The 21,248-nt window shown below is 43.7% G+C and overlaps 1 protein-coding gene across 5 annotated transcripts in view; it reads left to right on the forward strand.

The window, feature by feature from the left end:
• The window catches only part of AGBL2 (AGBL carboxypeptidase 2), a 48,038-nt gene that overhangs the window by 3,425 nt on the left and 23,365 nt on the right, over positions 1 to 21,248 (forward strand). For all 5 annotated transcript variants that reach the window (XM_064364885.1, XM_064364884.1, XM_064364886.1 and 2 more), the window contains exons 4-8: positions 363 to 497; positions 4,504 to 4,689; positions 8,573 to 8,680; positions 16,024 to 16,177; positions 18,201 to 18,983. In XM_064364885.1, coding sequence (XP_064220955.1) covers positions 363 to 497; positions 4,504 to 4,689; positions 8,573 to 8,680; positions 16,024 to 16,177; positions 18,201 to 18,983 — 1,366 coding nt within the window. The remainder of the gene's footprint in view (positions 1 to 362; positions 498 to 4,503; positions 4,690 to 8,572; positions 8,681 to 16,023; positions 16,178 to 18,200; positions 18,984 to 21,248) is intronic.

The following is a 21,248-nucleotide window of genomic DNA, read 5'->3' on the forward strand; positions in this document are numbered from 1 at the left end:
GGCAGTGGCCTCCACTTGAGGCTCAAGCAACCCTTCCACCCCTGGGCTATCATTATCTGAGTTCCAACAAAGCCCTTGTAGCTTCAGGATTTTTCTGCCTCCCAAGCTTTTTCTCACTCTACTACACCAGGCTACCTCTCAAGTCTCCTCTTTACATGCATTTCGCCAGCCATAAGGTGGGGATAATTATGCTTCACTTACATAAGTTGGAATGTGAAAGCTCTTTGAAAAATGCAACGTATTCATTGCAAAGGCCTGTGGTAGTAGGTGGTGATAAAAGGAGTAGTGGCTTGGTATTGACCTAGATGTTAGAAGTGATGAGTCAATCTTACAATAACTTTAATTAAATTGCCTATTTTTAGCTCAAAGAGGCAGTTTACCAAACTCTGCAACAAATCAGCATATTCAGAAGAATAACCCTCGATACCTGTTGAATGGCTCTCTTGGGGAAAAAGATGATTTGATACCAGACACCCTGCAAAAGGAGAAGCTTCTATGTGAGTAATAATCAGTATGTGTGATCCCCTAGAACCTCACTGCCTAGTAACTCCCCTGAGTATTCAGAAGAACCTGGTCTAACATTGGAGAGGCCGGGGAGCAACCTTGGCCTCTGTTTCTAACACCCCATTCAAAACTTCTCTCTAAATCTAATTTGGGTTACAGGTTTAAATTAAAATACTGTATTTTCTGGCTAGGCATGGTGGCTCATACCTGTAATCCCAGCACTTTGGGAGGCTAAGGTGGGTGGATCACTTGAGGTCAGGAGTTTGAGACCAGTCTGACCAACAGGGCAAAACCCTAGATCTACTAAAAATATAAAAATTAGCTGGGTGTGGTGGCGCACACCTATAATACCAGCTACTTGGGAGGCTGAGGCAGGAGGATTCCTTGAACCCAGGAGGCGGAGGTTGCAGTGAGCCAAGACTGGGCAATTGCACTGGAGCCTAGGTGACAAAATGAGATTCTGTCTCAAAAAAAAATAAAAAAAGAGTAATACACCTGGCATAGTGGCTCACACCTGTAATCCCAGCAGTTTGGGTAGCTGAGGCAGGCAGATCACTTGAGCACAGGAGCTTGAGAACAGTCTGAGCAACATGGCAAAACTCTGTCTCTACAAAAATATACAAAAATTAGCTGGGCATGGTAGCAGGCACCTGTGGTCTCAGCTACTCAGGAGGCTGAGGCAGGAGAATTGTATGAACCCAGGAGGCAGAGGTTGCAGTGAGCTTAGATTATGCCACTGCATTCCAGCCTGGGCAACAGAGTAAGACCCTGTCTCAAAAAAAAAAAAAAAAAAGAAGAAGTAATACATGGATTTTCACAGTTTTGATGGATGTGCTTACTAAGGCTCTTTGCATAAGAGCAGTGGAAAACAGTTCTAGCTAGCTTACACAAAAATAATTTTTCTGCAGAGACACAGGTTTCTTCTAAAATCCAAGGGGAGAAATACAGTTGAACTTCTCCCTCAAACCAAACATTGATCCATCCCTCTTTTCTCTACATTCCCCACCAACCCCCTGCTTATCCCCAACCTCCACCCCCGATCCTCCCAGCCCTACCACCTCCCATCCAAGCTACCATTATTGAGCCTCCTAATTTGTCTCCTAGCTTTTCTTGTTCTGTGCTGCCCCCTCCCCAATTTTCCACATAGCAGTTCTTTTTTTTTTTTTTTTTTTTTGAGACAGCATCTTGCTCTCTTGCCTTTATCCCATTCTTTTTAAGGGCACCTATTGTATTCCACAATTTTTATTTATTTTTCTTTTTTCTTTTTTTCCTTGAGATAGTCTTGCTCTGTCACCCAGGCTGGATTGCAATGGAGTGATCTCGTCTCACGTTTGAATCCGCCTCCGCCACCTGGGTTCAAACAATTCTCCTGCCTCAGCTTCCCAAAATTTTTTTTTTTTTTTGAGACAGAGTCTCGCTCTGTCGCCAGGCGCCAGGCTGGAGTGCAGTGGCACGATCTCAGCTTACCTCCACCTCCACCTCTTGGGTTCAAGCAATTCTCCTGCCTCAGCCTCCTGAATAACTGGGACTATAGGTGCGCGCCACCACGCCCAGCTAATTTTTGTATTTTTAGTAGAGATGGGGTTTCACCATGTTGGCCAGGATGGTCTCAGTCTCCTGACCTCGTGATCCACCTGCCTAGGCCTCCCAAAGTGCTAGTATTGCAGGTGTGAGCCACCGAGCCTGGCCAATTTTTTTGTATTTTTAGTAGAGACGGTGTTTTACCATGCTGGCCAGGCTGGTCTTGAACTCCCGACCTTGTGATCTGCCTGCCTTGGCCTCACAAAGTGCTGGATTACAGGTGTGAGCCGCTACGCCCATCCCACAATTATTTATTTTTATTTTTATTTTTTTGAGATGGAGTTTTGCTCTTGTTGCCCAGGCTAGAATGCAATGGCCTGGTCTTGGCTCACTGCAACCTCTGCCTCCCAGGTCCACACGATTCTCCTGTCTCAGCTCCTGAATAGCTGGGACTGCAGGTGCATGCCAAAATACAGGTTTATTTTTAGAGATGGGGTTTCACCATGTTGGTCAGGCTAGTCTCGAACTCCTGACCTCAGACAGTCCGCCTGCCTCAGCTTCGAAAAGTGAAGGATTACAAGTGTGAACAACTGTGCCCAGCCTTCACAATTATTTTAACTCCATTTTTGATGGATGTCTTGACTGTTTCCACTTTTTGTTTTCTGAGCATTTTTTCTTGCTTTTTTCTTTTCTGTCATCTTTGTTGCAAGGATACTTTTTTATTATTTGACCGTTGCTGTGATGAACAGCTTTATATGTCTATCTTGACAAGCTTTTGTGAGAAAATCTTTAAGGTAAATTTTTTTTTGAGACGGGATCTCACTCTGTTGCTCAGGTTGGAGTGCAATGGCCCAGCCTCAGCTCACTGTAACCACTACCTCGGGTTCAAGTGATTCTCCTGCCTCAGCCTCCCGAGTAGCTGGGATTACAGGCATACGCCACCACGCCTGGCTGATTTTTTTTTTTTTTTTGAGACGGAGTTTCACTCTCGTTACCCAGGCTGGAGTGCAATGGCATAATCTCGGCTCACCACAACTTCCGCCTCCTGGGTTCAGGCAATTCTCCTGCCTCAGCCTCCTGAGTAGCTGGGATTACAGGCACGCACCACCATGCCCAGCTAATTTTTTGTATTTTTAGTAGAGACGGGGTTTCACCATGTTGACCAGGATGGTCTCGATCTCTTGACCTCGTGATCCACCCGCCTCGGCCTCCCAAAGTGCTGGGATTACAGGCGTGAGCCACCGCGCCCAGCCTGATTTTTGTATTTTTAGTAGAGACAGGGTTTTACCGTGTTGGCCAGGCTGGTCTCGAACTCCTGATGTCAGGTGATCCGCCCACCTCAGCCTCCTAAAGTGCTGGGATTACAGGCGTGAGCCACCGTGCCTAGCCTCCTTTCTTTTTCATCTCCCTGAAAGCCTTTCTTTTGTTTTTTTCTCATTCTTTCTTTCCCAAGAGCTCTCCTCCTCTGTTCTGCCCCATGTCACTCTTTCTCTCCCCTTCCTCTTTCCATCTTTGTTTAATGTCTGTCGTTCCTTTGTATGGTTATATTATGGCCCTGAAATTTAATCTGTAGATTATCTCACTATAGTTGATAAAGTTTCATATATTTTTTTCTTTTTTTTTTTTTTTTTTGAGACGGAGTTTCGCTCTTGTTACCCAGGCTGGAGTGCAATGGCGCGATCTCGGCTCACTGCAACCTCCGCCTCCTGGGTTCAGGCAATTCTCCTGCCTCAGCCTCCTGAGTAGCTGGGATTACAGGCACGCGCCACCATGCCCAGCTAATTTTTTGTATTTTTAGTAGAGACGGGGTTTCACCGTGTTGACCAGGATGGTCTTGATCTCTTGACCTCGTGATCCACCCGCCTCGGCCTCCCAAAGTGCTGGGATTACAGGCTTGAGCCACCGCGCCCGGCCTATATATTTTTTTCTAAAATGCTAATGGATATATTGAAATTACCTCTCGGCCGGGCGTGGTGGCTCACGCCTGTAATCCTAGCACTTTGGAAGGCCGAGGTGGGCGGATCACCAGGTCAGGAGATCAAGACCATCCTGGCTAACATGGTGAAACCCCATCTCAAAAAAATAAATAAATAAATAAATAAATAAATAAAAAGAAATTTCCTCTCTTGCCACTAGCTAAACAAAAGTAATAAAACACATTAAGTAACTTTTTATTCATTGTAACCCACTATTGAAATGTCTTGGACCATAAACTTTAATTTAAAAAGAAAGGTTTTTAATTTACTCTTAAGTTTTATATTTAAATATTTAATAATAGACTGTGCAGAATTTTAACATTGTATAATTTTGAACCTGTTATTCTGGACTAAATCTTCTTGAAGGAGAAACATGTCATAGAATCGTATACCTGTGCTAATATTTTAATATAATGCTTAAAGTAGTTTCATTGTTATAGATGAGCAGTAAAGTTCCCAAGGAGGAAAAGGTAGATGTTTACTTACTCTTTCCCTTTGGCAGATTCACACATGCTGAGTTCGCCACGTCTTAGGAGCAGACAGCTTCTTTATGATGAGTTGGATGAAGTAAACCCACGTCTTCGAGAACCCCGAGAGCTCTTTTCCATTTTGTCTACCAAGAGGCCACTGCAGGGTCCAAGATGGCCAACTGAATGTGAGGTCATCAAGGAAAACATTCATCATATTGGTAATATGACTTATATGTAGTGGTTTTGCCATTCTACCTGACTTTATTACAAGACCTGAGAATGTTAAGTCCTGTGTGCTTAAGTATAAAGCAGGACAGAGTCAACATTCATTCATTCATTTGTTCATTTGAGACAGTCTCGCTCTGTCACCCACACTGGAGTGCAGTGGAAAAAATCTCTGCTCACTGCAACCCCCACCTCCCAGGTTTAAGCAATTCTCCTGCCTCAGCCTCCAAAGTAGCTGGGATTACAGGCACCTACCACCACGCCCAGCTAGTTTTTGTCTTTTTAGTAGAGTCGGGTTTTCGCCATGATGGCCAGGCTGGTCTCAAACTCCTGACACTCAGTGATTCATCCGCCTTGGCCTCCCAAAGTGCTGGGATTATAGGCATGAAGCACTGCACCTGGCCTAGGTCAACATTTATTAATTCACCCTGAAAAAATTGAACTGTGAGAAAGTGATATACACTCACCAAATCAAGTTACACTAATGTAAACTAGAATACTTCTAAGTTTTTCGGAACGGGAGGATACCTTCCTAGAGGCCAAATATATAAAATACTGAAATCTATTTTCTAGATTAACCTGTTTCAGTGCTTTTTTTCCCCCTTTTTCTATTTTTGGGGGGAGATCATAACATCTCATCTAAAAATACAGAGGAGCGGCTGGGCACAGTGGCTCACGCCTGTAATCCCAGCACTTTGAGAGGCCAAGGCAGGGGGATTACGAGGTCAGGAGATCAAGACCATCCTGGCTAACACGGTGAAACCGTGTCTCTACCAAAAATACAAAAAATTAGCCAGGCATGGTGGTGCACACCTGTAGTCCCAGCTACTTGGGAGGCTGAGGCAGGAGAATCGCTTGAACCTGGGAGGCGGAGGTTGCAGTGAGCCAAGATTGCACCACTGCACTCCAGCCTGGTGACAGAGTGAGACTCCATCTCAAAAAAAAACGAAAACAAAAACAAAAAACCATTGGAGCTACCCTGTCTCAGTATTAATGTATTTGGTTGAGTTGTAGTTTTATCAGCCTTGGTATAATTGAAGACTACATATACCATAACATAGTTTTTACTGTTTTAAATTATAATTTGAGTTTATTGGAGTTTTCTTTTTGGAATTTTGGAGACTTTTTTATGACATTGTGAGTCATATCTGTGAGCTCTTGGAGCAGGTACAATGTACTGCATCCATTTTATGGATTAAGCATTTATGGAAGTGGTTGCATTAGAAAGTGGGGACTTCTCTAATTACCAGAACAATTAAGTCTAGCAAACATCATGTATGTCTCTCCTTTATACTGCTGGATAAACAACTGGATGTTCCTCATTTTCTTGTCTCCCTGCTTATAGTATTCATTCATATGCGTTGTCATATCCTAAGTACAGTGCTTGGTGCTAGAGATAATAGTGATGAACAAAGTGGAGAGTTTGTGGACCCAGAGTTCACAAACTAGTGGGGAAATTAAACATTTTACCAGACAATTGCATAGTGCTTGGTCCCTCTGAGCACACCTAATCCAGCTTAGAGATCAGCATAGGTTTTCAAAAGAAGTTCACATGTAAGCTGAGATCTAAAGGATGAGTTCGAAATGATCCAGTTGAGAGGGTCAAAGAAAAGTATTTCAGTTGGAAGAAACAGAAAAAAGGGCATGGCATGCTTGGGCAACCCTAGAACATTGGGCATTCAAAACAAGAGACAAGTGTGAAAACATAGGGAAAAAATAAAAGTGGAGTTTATTTTACTTTACATTTTATTTTGAATCAATTTAATATTTTGTTTTTGAGACAGGATCTTGCTTTGTCACTCAGACTGGAGTGCAGTGGTACAATCATAGCTCACCGCAGCCTTGAACTCCTGGGCACAAAGCATCCTCCCCACTCAGCCTGCTGAGTAGCTAGGACTATAGGCTTGCGCCACTAATTTTTTTTTTTTTTTTTTAGAATGAAAAGAGTCTGCTCCATTCTAAAAAATGGAGTTGCCCAGGCTGGCGTGCAGTGGCATGATCTTGGCTCACTGCAACCTCCACTTCCTGGGCTCAAGCTGTTCTCTTACCTCAATCTTCCAAGTAGCTGGGATTACAGGCATGTGCCACCATGCCTGGCTAATTTTTGTATTTTCAGTAGAGAGAGGGTTTTACTATGTTGCCCAGGGTGGTCTCGAACTCCTGACCTCAAGTCATTACAGATATGACCTACTGCACCCAGTCACCTGGCTAATTTTTGAAAAGTTTTTTGGTTTTGGTTTTGTTTTTCGGTTTTTGGGTTTTTTTTTGCTTTTGAGACGAAGTCTCGCTTCGTTGCCTAGGCTGGAGTGTAATTGCTGGGTCTCAGCTCACTGCAACCTCCGCCTCCTGGGTTCAAGCGATTCTCCTGCCTCAGCCTCCCAAGTAGCTGGGATTATAGGCACCCGCCACCACGTTAAAAAGTTTTTTTGTAGAGACACATGGTCTCACTATGTTGCCCAGACTACTGCCAGACTCCTGGCCTCAAATGATCCTCCTGGCTTCCTAAAGTGCTGAGATTACAGGTGTGAGCGGCCACCCACAGAAAGGAAACTGAAATTTAATAACCAAGTTAATGCTGTGGTAATTAACTAAACTATAAGGTCTTTTAAAAAGCAATTTTTAGGGGTCGGGCACGGTGGCTCACACCTGTAATCCCAGCACTTTGGGAGGCCGAGGCGGGTGGATCACGAGGTCAAGAGATCGAGATCATCCTGGTCAACATGGTGAAACCCCGTCTCTACTAAAAATACAAAAAATTAGCTGGGCATGGTGGCGCGTGCCTGTAATCCCAGCTACTCAGGAGGCTGAGGCAGGAGAATTGCCTGAACCCAGGAGACAGAGGTTGTGGCGAGCCGAGATCGCTCCATTGCACTCCAGCCTGGGTAACAAGAGCGAAACTCCATCTCAAAAAAAAAAAAAAAGCAATTTTTAAAAATTTTTCAGAGAAACTTAACAACAAGCACCTTATTGTTTAAATTGTCAAAACTTCATCACTTCCCATAATCTTTCAGAAAAGAAATTCATATAATGTTTTACTGAGTTGTATCTTTATATGCTCTTGGAATTCATCAGTGGATGCTGTATTAAAAATGATATTGAAAAGTTGTTCAATTTCCATAAAAGAAATCTTTTTTTAAATAATTAATTCATTAATTATTTAAGGACAGATTCTTGCTCTGTCACCCAGGCTGATTGTAGTGGCATGATCTCAGTTCACTGCAACCTCTGCCTCCTGAGTTCAAGCTATTCTCCTGCCTCAGCCTCCCGGGTATCTGGGACTACAGACACACACCACACCCAGCTAATTTTTGCATTTTTAGTAAAGATGAGGTTTCACTATGTTGGCCAGGCTGGTCTCGAACTCCTGACGTCAGGTAATCCAACCCACTTTGTCCTCTCAAAGTGCTGGGATTACGGGCATGAGCCACCACACCCAGCCAAAGAAATTTTTTTTAATTTGATGTTAAGAAAAAAGCCTTGTACTTCCTCTGAAACAATTGATAGACTTATTCCTCTATAGTAATTAAAATTATATAGCTGAAACATATTTTTCTGACTTTAAGGAAGCTCAAGACCAAATTTTCAAGATCTGTCGCAGCAGCTATCTTGACCTTTCTGACTTATTTTTAGGTCTTCTACGTATAGTTTATTATTTCATTTTATATACTTCTTGTTAAAAGTGTCCTCATAAGTCTTTATGGAAAGAAACAGGACATAATTATTTTATAAACAAGCAGGAAATTTAGGGTGGGAATTTGGTTTGATTCAACCAAACTAGCCATTTGAAAAATTATTATTATTATTATTTTATGTTAGTTCTGATAGTGCCTTTTACATTATTTCTTATTTTGTACTCTTTAAAATGTTTTCTTTCAGAGTGGGCTCCACCTCAACCAGAATATTTATATCAACCTACAGGAAATGAAAAGTTACCAGAGATCGTAGGAGAGAAAAAAGGAACAGTTGTCTATCAATTAGATTCAGGTATTGTCATTACGCTGAACACTGAGTGGTTAATCATGACAAAGTTATAATAAACATATTTTCCATAATAAAAATTAAAAATCCATGGTTGGCTGGGCGCGGTGGCTCATGCCTATAATCCCAACGCTTTGGGAGGCTGAGGCAAGTGGATCATGAGGTCAGGAGATCGAGACCATCTTGGTCAACATGGTGAAACCCGTCTCTACTGAAAATACAAAAAAAATTAGCTGGGCATGGTGGCGTGCGCCTGTAGTCCCAGCTACTCGGGAGGCTGAGGCAGGAGAATTGCTTGAACCCGGGAGGCAGAGGTTGAGGTTGCAGTGAGCTGAGATCGTGCCATTGCACTCCAGCGTGGATAACAAGAGTAAAACTACGACTCAAAAAATAAAAAAATAAATAAATAATAAAATAAAATTTAAAAAATCCATGGTTTAGTGATAAACTCATTTCCAGGCCAACCTGAGTGGGAGCCTGGAGGAGGAGTCATAACTAGTCTGCTGTAAAATTTCCAAAATTTTCTAAAATCAAAGTACATTATTCTTAATAGTTCTAAGTCCATTTGATAGCTTCTCCCTTGTTATTCTCCCTCCTGAAAATCAGATGTTGAATCATCTTTGGGGAGATTATTATTCTTTTCTCCACCTCCTGAATGTACTTTTAGTGAGTACTTTGTTCTGTGTGCATATGACTGTCATTTAGTAATTCAGTTTCTTGCGTTGAGTTTTAAGCTTCTAGAGGTTGAATATATGTCTTTTATAGAAATATGCAGAACAACATACCCAACAACAACAAAATACACACTTTTCTTTTCGCCAATCCTACTGAAGTCACACACATTTTTTTTTTTTTTGAGATGGAGTCTCGCTCTGTCGCCCAGGCTGAAATATAGTGGTGTGATCTCGGTTCACTGCAACCTCCACCTCCAGGGTTCAAGCGATTCTCCTGCCTCAGCCTCCTGAGTAGCTGGGATTACAGGTGCCTGCCACCACACCTGGCTAATTTTCGTATTTTTTTTTAAGTAGAGACAGGGTTTCAACCATGTTGGCCAGGCTGGTCTTAAACTCATGACGTCAGGTGATCCGCCTGCATCAGCCTCCCAAACTGCTGGGATTACAGGTGTGAGCCACTGCGCCTGGCCCTGAAGTCATACACATTCTTTCTAAGGGCACCTGTTCAATTCCCCAGGATAAACCATATGCTAGGCCATAAAGCAAGTCTTCATACCTGTAAAAGGATTAAAATCATACAAAGTACATTCTCTGACCAAATAAAATTAAGCTAGAAATCAACAACAGAATGAAATCTGAGATATCCACAAATATTTGGAAACTGAATAACATCTTTCTAAATAGCCTGTGGGTTAAAGAAATCACAAGTAGACTTCAAAAATATTTTGAATGTTGCGAAAATAAAACCACAACATATCAAAAGTCATAGGATGCAAAAACAAAATGAACCAGTGCCAGGGATATTTATGGATATTTATGGCTTTAAGTGCCTATATTTTAAAACAAAAAATGCTTATCAATTACTTAAGCTTCTACCTTAGTAAATTGGAAAAATAAGAGCCAACTAAACCCAAAACAAGCAGAAGGAAAGTAGTAATTAATGAGAGAATGTAGGGCCTGGCACGGTGGCTCACACCTGTAATCCCAGCACTTTGGGAGGCCAAGCGGGCAGATCACAAGGTCAGGAGATCAAAACCATCCTGGCTAACATGGTGAAACCCCATCTCTACTAAAAATACAAAAATTAGCCGGATGTGGTGGCACGTGCCTGTAGTCCCAGCTACTCTCGAAGCTGAGGCAAGAGAATCGCTTGAACCTGGGAGGTGGAGGTTGCAGTGAGCCAAGATCGTGCTACTGCACTCCAGCCTGAACCACAGAGTGAGACCCCATCTCAAAATAAATAAATAAAATAAAATAGGAATGTAGGCCTGGCAAGGTGGCTTACACCTGTAATCCCCGCACTTTGAGAGGCTGAGGGAGGTGGATCACCTGAGGTCAGGAGTTCGAGACCAGCCTGGGCAACATGGTGAAATCCTGTCTCTACTAAAAATACAAAATTTAGCCAGGCCTGGTGGTGTGCGCCTGTAATCCCAGATACTCAAGAGGCTGAGGCAGGAGAATCGCTTTAACCTAGGAGGCAGAGGTTACAGTGAGCCGAAGTCGTTCCACTACACTCCAGCATGGGTGACAGAGTGAGACTCCATCTCAAAAAACAAAACAAAAGCCAGGCCCAGGCCCAGGCCCAAATGACTTGACAAGGTTTGTCTGAATTCTGTTTTGTTTTTTGTTGTTTTTTTTTTTTTGAGTCAGGGTCTCACTCACTCTGTCACCCAGGCTGGAGTGCAGTGACAGGATCTGGACTCACTACAACCTCCACCTTCTGGGTTCAAGCAATTCTCGTGGCTCAGCCTCCAGAGTATCTGGGATTATAGGTGTGTGCCACCATGCCCAGCTAATCTTTTTTTTTTTTTTTTTTTTTTTTGTATTTTTAGTACAGACAGAGTTTTACCATGTTGACTAGTCTCAAACTTCTGGCCTCAAGTGATCTGCCTCCCTCAGCCTCCCACGGTACTGGGCTTACCACACCCAGCTGGTTTGTTTGAATTCTGTTAAACATTTAAACATTTAAAGATGAAATAATACCAATATTACCAATATTGGTAATATTAATAATATTACCAATTAATAATAATACCAACAATACCAATATTTCACCAACTCTGAAAACAGAAGAGGAAAGAATGTTTCCCAACTCTTTTTTTAAATGTTTAGACAGGTCTCCCTCTGTCACCCAGGCTAGGGTGTGGTAGAATGAACATGGCTCATTGTAGCCTCCACCTTCCAGGCTCAAGTGAATCATCCCACCTTAGCCTCCTGAGTAGCTGGGGCTACAGGCGTGTACCACCATGCCCGGCTAATTGTTTGTATTTTTAGTAGAGAAAGGGTTTGACCATTGCCCAGGCTGATCTCAAATTCCTGTGCTCAAGCAATTTACCCACTTTGACCTCCTGAAGTGCTAGGATTACAGGCATGAGTCACCATGCCTGTCTCCTCAACTCTGTTTTTTATTTTTATTTTTATTTTTATTTTTGAGACAGAGTTTCACTTTTGTCGCCCAGGCTGGAGTGCAGTGGCACGATCTCAGCTCACTGCAACCTCCACCTCCTGGGGTCAATCAATTCTCCTGCCTCTGTGTCTCAAGTGGCTGGGATTACAGGCTCACACTACCATGCCCAGATTATTTTTTTGTATCTTTAGTAGAGGTAGGGGTTCACCATGTTGGCCAGGCTGGTCTTGAACTCCTGACCTCATGATCCGCCCACATTGGCCTCCCAAAGTGCTGGGATTATAGGCATGAGCCACCACTGAAAGAAATTAAAGACCTAGATAAATGGAAAAGCATTCCATGTTCATGGGTTAGAGTTAGTTTTGTTTTGTTTTTTTAATTTTCCCAGAAGATTTAGAATTGATAGAATTTTTTTTTAATTAATTTTTTTTGAGACGGAGTTTTACTCTTGTCACCCAGGCTGAAGTGCAATGGCGCAATCTCGGCTCACTGCAACCCCCTTCTCCCAGGTTCTAGCGATTCTCCTGCTTCAACCTCCTGAGTAGCTGGGATTACAGGCGTCCACCACCATGCCTAGCTAATTTTTGTATTTTTAGTAGAGACAGTGTTTTATCATGTTGGCCAGGCTGTTATCGAACTCCTGACCTCAGGTGATCCACCTGCCTTAGCCTCCCAAAGTGCTGGGATTATAGGCGTGAGCCATCACATCTGGCCAAGAATATTTAACTTTGTGGAGATGGCAATATTACCTGAAAATCTACAGATTAAAATGCAGTCCCTATCCAAATTTTTTTTTTTTTTTAATTCTTTGTCTTTATCTTTCTTTTTTTTTTTTGAGACAGGGTCTTGCTTTGTCATCCAGGCTAGAGTGCAGTGGCGCAAACATGGCTCACTACAGCCTCGACCCCCCAGGCTCAGGAATCCTCCTGCCTCAGCCTCCTGAGTAGCTAGGACTACAGGTGTTTGCCACCATGCCTGGCATTTTGTTGTTGTTGTTGTTGTTGTTTGTTTCTTTGTTTTTAATTCTGTGGAGACAGGGTCTTGCTGTGTTTCCCGGAGTGGTCTTGAACTCCTGGCCTCAAGTCTCAAGTGATCCTCCTGCATTGACCTCCCAAAGTACTGGGATTACAGGCATGAGCCACCATGCCCAGACCCTATCTAAATTCTAATGGCTCTGAAAGAGCAACTTCCAAAAATCTTTTATGCAGAAATTGAAAAGCTGATTCTCAAATTTATATGGAATTGTAAAGGGCCCTGAATAGCCAATACAGAAAAAGAAGTACAAAATTGGAATACGTACATTTTTAAATTTCAAAACACTACAAACATACAGGAATCCAAACAGTATAATCCTGGCACAGGGGTAGGCATATAGATCACTGAAATAGAACTGAGAGTCCAAAAATAAATTCATATATTTTTGGTCAATTCATTTTTGACAAGGATGCCAAGACTGTTCACTGGGGAAAGAATGGTCTCTTTAACAAATACTGTTGGGATAACTGTATAGCCACACTCAAAAGAATGAAGTTGAATCCCTACTTCATACCATATTTAAAAATTAACCTGGCCAGGCCTAGTGGCTCACACCTGTAATCCCAGCACTATGGGACGCCAAGGCAGACAGATCACCTGAGATCAGGAGTTCGAGACCACCCCAACCAACATGGAGAAACCCCGTCTCTACTAAAAATACAAAAATTATCCAGATGTGGTGGCACGTGCCTGTAGTCCCAGCTACTAAGGAGGCTGAGGCAGGAGAATCACTTGAACCCAGGAGGTAGAGGTTGTGGTGAGCCAAGATTGCACCATTGCACTCCAGCCTGGGCAATAAGAGCAAAACAACATCTCAAAAAATAAAAAAAAGGCCGGACACAGTGGCTCACACCTGTAATCCCGGCACTTTGGGAGGTGAAGGTGGGCAGATAACTTGAGGTCCGGAGTTCGAGATCAGCCTGTCCAGCATGGTAAAACCTCATCTTTACTAAAATACAAAACTTAGCCAGGTGAGGTGGTGGGCACCTGTAGTCCCAGCTGCTCAGGAGGCTGAGGCAGGAGAATTGCTTGAAGCCAGGAGGTGGAGGTTGCAGTAAGTTGAGATCATGCAGCCTGGCAACAGAGCGTGACTCTGTCTCAAAAAATAACAAACAGATAGGGTGTTGCTCTGTTACACAGGCTAGAGTACAGTGGTGGATCATAGCTTATTGTATCCTCAAACTCCTGGGCTCAAGGGATCATCTTGCTTCAGCCTCCTGAATAGCTAAGACTATAGTCATGTGCCACCATGCCTGGCTAATTTTTAAATTTGTTGGTAGAGACAGGGTTTCACCATTATGCCCAGGCTGGTCTTGAACTCCTGACGTCAAGCATTCCTCCTGCCTCAGCCTCTCAAAGTGTTGGGATTATAGGCATGAGCCACCATGCCTGGCCTCCACATCCTTTTATTTTTTAATTTTTTATGTATTTATTTTTTTTTAAGATGGAGTCTCGCTCTGTTGCCAGGCCGGATTGCAGTGGCGCGATCTCGGCTCACTGCAGCCTCCACCTCCGGGTTCAAGTGATTCTCCTGCCTCAGGCTCCCAAGTAGCTGGGATTACAGGCATGCACCACAAGCTAATTTTTGTATTTTTAGTAGAGACAGGGTTTCACCATGTTGGCCAGGATGGTCTCGATCTCTTAAACTTGTGATCCACCTGCCTTGGCCTCCCAAAGTGCTAGAATTACAGGCATGAGCCACCGCGCCGGCCAACGTCCTTTTAATTGAGGGTCTATTTATTTCTTTGTTTTCTTTTCTCTCTTTTTTTTTTGTTTGTTTTTTGAATCAGGGTCTCACTTTGTCGCCCAGGTTGGAGTTCAGTGGCACATTCTCAGCCTGTCGCAACTTTCACCTCCCAGGCTCAAGGGATTCTTCTGCTTCAGCTTCCCAAGTATCTGGGATTACAGGCGTGTGCCACCACACCCGGCTAATTTTGTATTTTTAGTAGAGACAGGCTTTTACCATGTTGGCCAGGTTGGCCTCGAACTCCTGACCTCAAATGATCCATTCACCTCGGCCTCCCAAAGTGCTGGGATTACAGCATGAGCCACCATGCCCGGCCCTTTGTTTTCTTTTCTTTTCTTTTTTTTTGACAGGATCTCACTCTGTTGCCCAGGTTGGAGTGCAGTGGCACGATCTCACCTCACTGCAACCTCCACCTCTCAGGTTAAAGAGATCCTCCTACCTCAGCCTCCCAGGTAGCTGGGACCACAGGCACGTGCCACCATGCCTGGCCAATTTTTCATATTTTTAGTAAAGACAGGGTTTTACTATGATGCCTAGGCTGGTCTGAAACTCCAGAGCTCAAGTGATTTGCCTGCCTGAGCCCCCAAATTGCTGGAATTACAGGCATGAGCCACCATGCCCAGCCTCTTAAATTAGCGTTTAGATGGGCACAAGCAGTATCTGAAATGCTGAGGGTAGCTGTGAAGCAAAAGGAAGTGCTTTGGGCCAGGCGCAGTGGCTCACAACTGTAATCCCAGCACTTTGGGAGGCTGAGGTGGGCAGATCTCCTGAGGTCAGGAGTTCAAGACCAGCCTGGCCAACATGGCAAAGCCCCGTCTCTACTAAAAATACAAAAATTAGCTGAGCGTGGTGGCACAAGCCTGTAGTTCCAGCTACTTGGGAGGCTGAGGCAGGAGAATTGCTCGAACCTGGGAGGCAGAGGTTGCAGTGAGTGGAGATTGTGCCACTGCGCTCCATCCTGGGCGACGGAGTGAAACTTGGTCTCAAAAAAAAAAAAAAAAAAGAAATGCTTTAAAACACCTAAGGACTTCAAAGAAATATTTTTTTTGATGTGGGGACCAAGTCTCACTCTTGTCGCCCAGGCTGGAGTGCAGTGGCATAATCTCGGCTCACTGCAACCTCTGCCTCCCAGGTTCAAGCAATTCTCCTGCCTCAGCCTCCCAAGTAGCTGGGACTACAGGCTTGTGCCACCATGCTCAGCTAATTTTTATATTTTTAGTAGAGATGGGGCTTCTTAAACTCCTGACCTCAGGTGATCCACCTGCTTTGGCCTCCCAAAGTGCTGGGATTACAGGCATGAGCCACTGTGCCCGACCAAGAAATACTTACTGAAAATTAAAAGTCTCCACAAAGATAGTTGAAAATTAGAAAATTCACTGTTGTTAATCTGGAATAGTGTTGTCCACGTAGAGGGGCTCAGTAAGTATTTGCTGAATGAGTAGATTCTAAGTAGAACCTAGCCTAAATATGTCTCTTTTATCTACAGTGCCCACAGAAGGTTCCTATTTCACCAGTTCCAGAGTGGGAGGCAAACGAGGAATTATCAAGCAACTTGCTGTCACGTTGCAAGGACCAGAAGATAATACTCTACTGTTTGAATCAAGGTTTGAGAGTGGGAATCTGCAAAAAGCTGTCAGAGTGTAAGTAACAGTTTCCCAAAAGGATAATGATTGGAGTGACTAAAAGGTAACCTTCAGGAATGATATTAGGAATCAGGAGTATTTGCAAAAAAGAAAGAAGTGATGGGATATGGTTATGGGGATGAAGAAAAATTGAGTAATTATGACTCATGTTTTTCCCCAATAAGCAAATATTTTCTAAATTATTTGCTTATTAAGGAAATGAGAACTCACCTAAAATTTGTATCAGTAAAAATATGTAACATAAAAAGTCTTTTTTTTTTTTTTTTTTTTGAGACGGAGTTTCGCTCGTTACCCAGGCTGGAGTGCAATGGCGCAATCTCGGCTCACCGCAACCTCCGCCTCCTGGGTTCAGGCAATTCTCCTGCCTCAGCCTCCTGAGTAGCTGGGATTACAGGCACACGCCACCATGCCCAGCTAATTTTTTGTATTAGTAGAGACGGGGTTTCACCATGTTGACCAGGATGGTCTCGATCTCTTGACCTCGTGATCCACCTGCCTCGGCCTCCCAAAGTGCTGGGATTACAGGCTTGAGCCACCGTGCCCGGCCCACATAAAAAGTCTTATAGTAATACTTCCTAGATGCAGCAAAAAAATTTTTTTTTGCTCTTTCCAGATTGGAGTGCAGTGGCACGATCTCGGCTCACTGCAACCTCCGACTCCCTGGTTCAAGTGATTGTCCCGCCTCAGCCTCCCGAATAGCTGGGATTACAGGCACGCGCAACCACACCCAGCAAATTTTTTTTTTTTTTTTTGAGACAGAGTCTTGCTGTATCACCCAGGCTGGAGTGCAGTGGTGCAATCTCGGCTCACTGAAACCTCTGCCTCCCGGGTTCAAGCAATTCTTCTGCCTCAGCCTCCGGAGTAGCTGGGATTACAGGCATGTGCCACCACACCTGGCTAATTTTTTTTTGTATTTTTAGTAGAGACAGGGTTTCACCACATTAGCCAGGCTCCTCTGGAACTCCAGACCTTGTGATCCACCCACCTCAGCCTCCCAAAGTGCTGGGATTACAGGCATGAGCCACCGAGCCTGACCTAATTTTTGTATTTTTAGCAGAGACGGGGTTTCATCATGTTGACCAGGCTGGTCTCAATCTCCTGGCCTCATGATCCACCCACCTTGGCCTCCCAAAGTTCTGGGATAACAGGCGTGAGCCAGCTCGCCTGGCCAGATGCAGCAAATACTAAGTTTGGTATATATGCCTTAATTTTTTCCTGTGTGTGTATGTGTAATATATATAAATCATATATTTTTAAAGTAAAAATTGGTTAATGGGGTACGTACATATTGTTTTGCAAATTGTCAAATTGTTTTTTTTTTCCACTTCATAAATTTCAGGTGTTTTTCTATCGCTGTACCACAGGTATACCTCCTTATTTATTTTATTTGTTTTTAGCAACAGTGTCTCACTATGTTGCCCATGCTAGAGTTCACTGGCTATTCACAGGTACAATCATCGTACACTACAGCCTCGAACTCCTGACCTCACATGATCTTCCCACCTGAGTCTCAAGAGTAACTGGGACTTCAGGGGTGTATCACCATACTGGCTTACCTCCTTACTGTTTTGTTTGTTTGTTTTTTTGAGACAGAGTTTCGCTCTTGTTGCCCAGGCTGGAGTGCAATAGTGTGGTCTCGGCTCACTGCAACCTCCGTCTCCAGGGTTCAAGTGATTCTCCTGCCTCAGCCTCCCGAGTAGCTGGGATTATAGGCGCCCACACCATGCCTGGCTAATTTTGTGTGTGTGTGTGTGTGTGTGTGTGTGTGTGTGTGTGTGTGTATTTTTAGTAGTGATGGGGTTTCACTATGTCAGCCAGGCTGGTCTTGAATTCCTGACCTCACGTGATCCACCAACCTCAGCCTCCCAAAGTGCTGGGAATACAGAGAATAAATGATTAACACAGCAGGTTTTTCTGTTGTAATAAGACCTGTTTTTACCAGGAGAAAACAACATTTTCCCAATTTGTTTTTTAAGGCGGGGTGTAAGGTTACTGAATTGTTCTATTTTCTCCATTACAGAGACACCTATGAGTATGAACTTACCTTGCGAACCGACCTCTACACAAACAAACACACTCAGTGGTTTTATTTTCGTGTTCAGAACACCAGAAAAGACACCACCTATCGCTTCACCATTGTCAACTTGCTAAAACCCAAGAGTCTTTATACTGTAGGAATGAAGCCACTCTTGTATTCCCAATTCGATGCCGTCACCCGCAATATTGGCTGGAGGAGAGAAGGAAATGAAATCAAGTACTACAAAAACAACACGGATGATGGGCAGCAGCCCTTCTACTGTCTCACATGGACCATTCAGTTTCCATATGACCAAGACACTTGCTTCTTTGCACACTTCTACCCATATACATACACTGATTTGCAATGCTACCTCCTGTCAGTGGCGAACAACCCCATCCAGTCCCAGTTCTGCAAGCTCCGAACTTTATGCAGGAGCCTAGCAGGAAATACTGTTTACCTGCTCACCATCACCAACCCATCCCAGACCCCTCAAGAGGCAGCTGCAAAAAAAGCTGTGGTCTTGAGTGCCAGAGTCCACCCTGGGGAAAGTAATGGCTCCTGGGTTATGAAAGGCTTTTTGGACTTCATCCTTAGCAACTCCCCAGATGCCCAGCTCCTCAGAGATATTTTTGTCTTCAAGGTGCTTCCCATGTTAAATCCAGATGGTGTGATTGTGGGGAATTATCGGTGCTCCTTGGCTGGAAGGGATTTGAACAGGCGTTATAAAACCATTCTGAAGGAGTCTTTCCCTTGTATTTGGTACACCAGGAACATGATCAAAAGGTGAGACTTTTTTTTTTTTTTCTTTTCAAAAGGTGAGACTTCTTATCTGTTGATCTTTCTGTGACTGTTATGAGTGCTAGCACCGGATATCCCTACCTGATGGGGTATGAGGTCTCTTCTATTGTTATAGGAATGGAGTATGACTTTGGAGACAGAGCCCTTACCAGTCTCTTTGTAGTCAAGTGGCTTTCTTAATTTTCAGAGTTTTAAATCGTGTCTCATCTTTAGGTTGAAACTGGACATGGAACATTTCAGCAAGAGTCATTTCACTTGTAAGTGAAATAATTGAATGGAAACAGTCAGAGATCAGGGGATTTCTTAGGTCTTCATGATGAGATTTGTGTAATATTAATAGTACTAAAAATTAGTAAGTGCATACACATGAAGGGGCAAGGTGTATGCTAGGTACATTACACACATGACTCATTTAATCTTCACATTAACCCTGTGAGGTAGGCACAGTCAATATTGCATGTTGTGTGATAAAGAAATTGAGAACCGAGGCTAGGTTTGGTGGCTCACACCTGTAATCCCAGCACTTTGGGAGGCTGTGGTGGGTGGATCACCTGGGGTCAGGAGTTCGAGACCAGCCTGGCTAACATGGCAAAACCCAGTCTCTACTAAGAATACAAATATTAGCTGGACGTGGTGCGGTGCCTGTAATCCTAACTACTCAAGAGGCTGAGGCAGGAGAATCACTTGAACCAGGGAGGTAAGGGTTACAGTGAGCAGAGATCGCACCACTGCACTTCAGCCTGGGTGACAGAGCGAGACTCTGTCTCAAAAAAAATTGAGAACTGGATATGTTAAGTAATTTGCCTAAGGTCATAATGCTAGTAAGAATAGATATTTAAATGCAGGCTCTCTGGTTCCAGAGTCTAAATTCCTTTTACCATCTTATATTGCCTATCACAAAGAAAGAATCATAAAATCAGTCAGCAGTTTTCAAGCCTGTACAAAAGCATTGAAGTCTGTAATGTAATAGTGCCCACACTGAAGGAACTTTCATCCCACTGGAAATGAAAATACAGCATATAAAAATATGTGAGCCCGGTGTGGTGGCTCACACTTGTAATCCCAGCACTTTGGGAGGACAAGGTGGGCAGATCACCTGAGATCTGGAGTTCAAGACCAGCCTAGCCAACATGGTGAAACCCTGTCTCTACTAAAAATACAAAAATTAGCCAGGCATGGTAGTGGGTGCCCGTAATCCCAGCTACTTGGGAGGCTGAGGCAGGAGACTCACTTGAACCTGGGAGGCAGACGTTGCAGTGAGCCGAGATCGCACCATGGCAAGCACAATAGCTAAGAGCACATGTTTCAGAGTCAGGCGTGAGTTTGAGACTGCTGTTTCTACTGCTTCGAGACTTCCGTTTTTACTATTTTTACTTTTGTTTTTACAGTTTGAGACTTGTTTTTACTGCTGGTTGGTTCTACGACCTTGGCTAAGTTATTTAATGTGTTTGAGCTTCAGCTTTTCTATCTGTAGAATGGGAATAATAATACCTGCCTTGGGTGGTAACTGTGAGGACTGAGATAATCACAAGATCTATTTACTGTATTATGCGGCACGTTATAAATGTGTAGCATTGTTGTTATTATACTCGTCATGGAGAAAGTGAACATGTTTGGAAAGTTGGAATAGGTGTCCTGGGTGATCATGAGACAAAGAAGAGCTGAGCCTTGTAGGAATGAGCCCTCAAAAGTCAGGAACCATGGCTTTCTTTGGTTCTTTTTCTTTCCTGCAACTGCCCACTCTCTGTCTCCTTCTCTTTCTTCACAGGTCTGCACCATGGTGGGCTTTTTCTCAATAGGTTGTTTTTCCACTTCCTTGTCAACTTACACAAGGCTACCCACCACCCCCTTCCACATCAGAAATTGCCATTTCTGGTCAGGCACAGTGACTCATGCCTGTAATCCCAGCACTTTGAGAGGCCGAGGCGGGAGGATCACTTGAGCCCAGGGGATGGAGACCAAGCTGGGGAACATAGTGAGACCTGTGTATTAGGTTGTACTTGCATTGCTATAAAGAAATACCTGGCTGGGCATGGTGGTTCATGTCTGTAATCCAAGCACTTTGGGAGGCTAAGGCAGGTGAATCACTTGAGGTCAAGAGTAGCTGGGACTAGAGGCACACGCCACTACACCAAGCTTTCTTTTTTTTGTTGTTTGTTTTTTGTAGACACAGGGTGATATAGTTTGGGTGTTTTTCCCTGTCCAAATCTCATGTTGAGATATAATCCCCTCTGGGGCCTACCAAGAGGT

The sequence above is a fragment of the Aotus nancymaae genome, unplaced genomic scaffold (assembly GCF_030222135.1).
Source record: "Aotus nancymaae isolate 86718 unplaced genomic scaffold, 86718_ANA_hifiasm-v0.15.2.pri h1tg000059l, whole genome shotgun sequence".
Lineage (NCBI taxonomy): Eukaryota > Metazoa > Chordata > Mammalia > Primates > Aotidae > Aotus > Aotus nancymaae.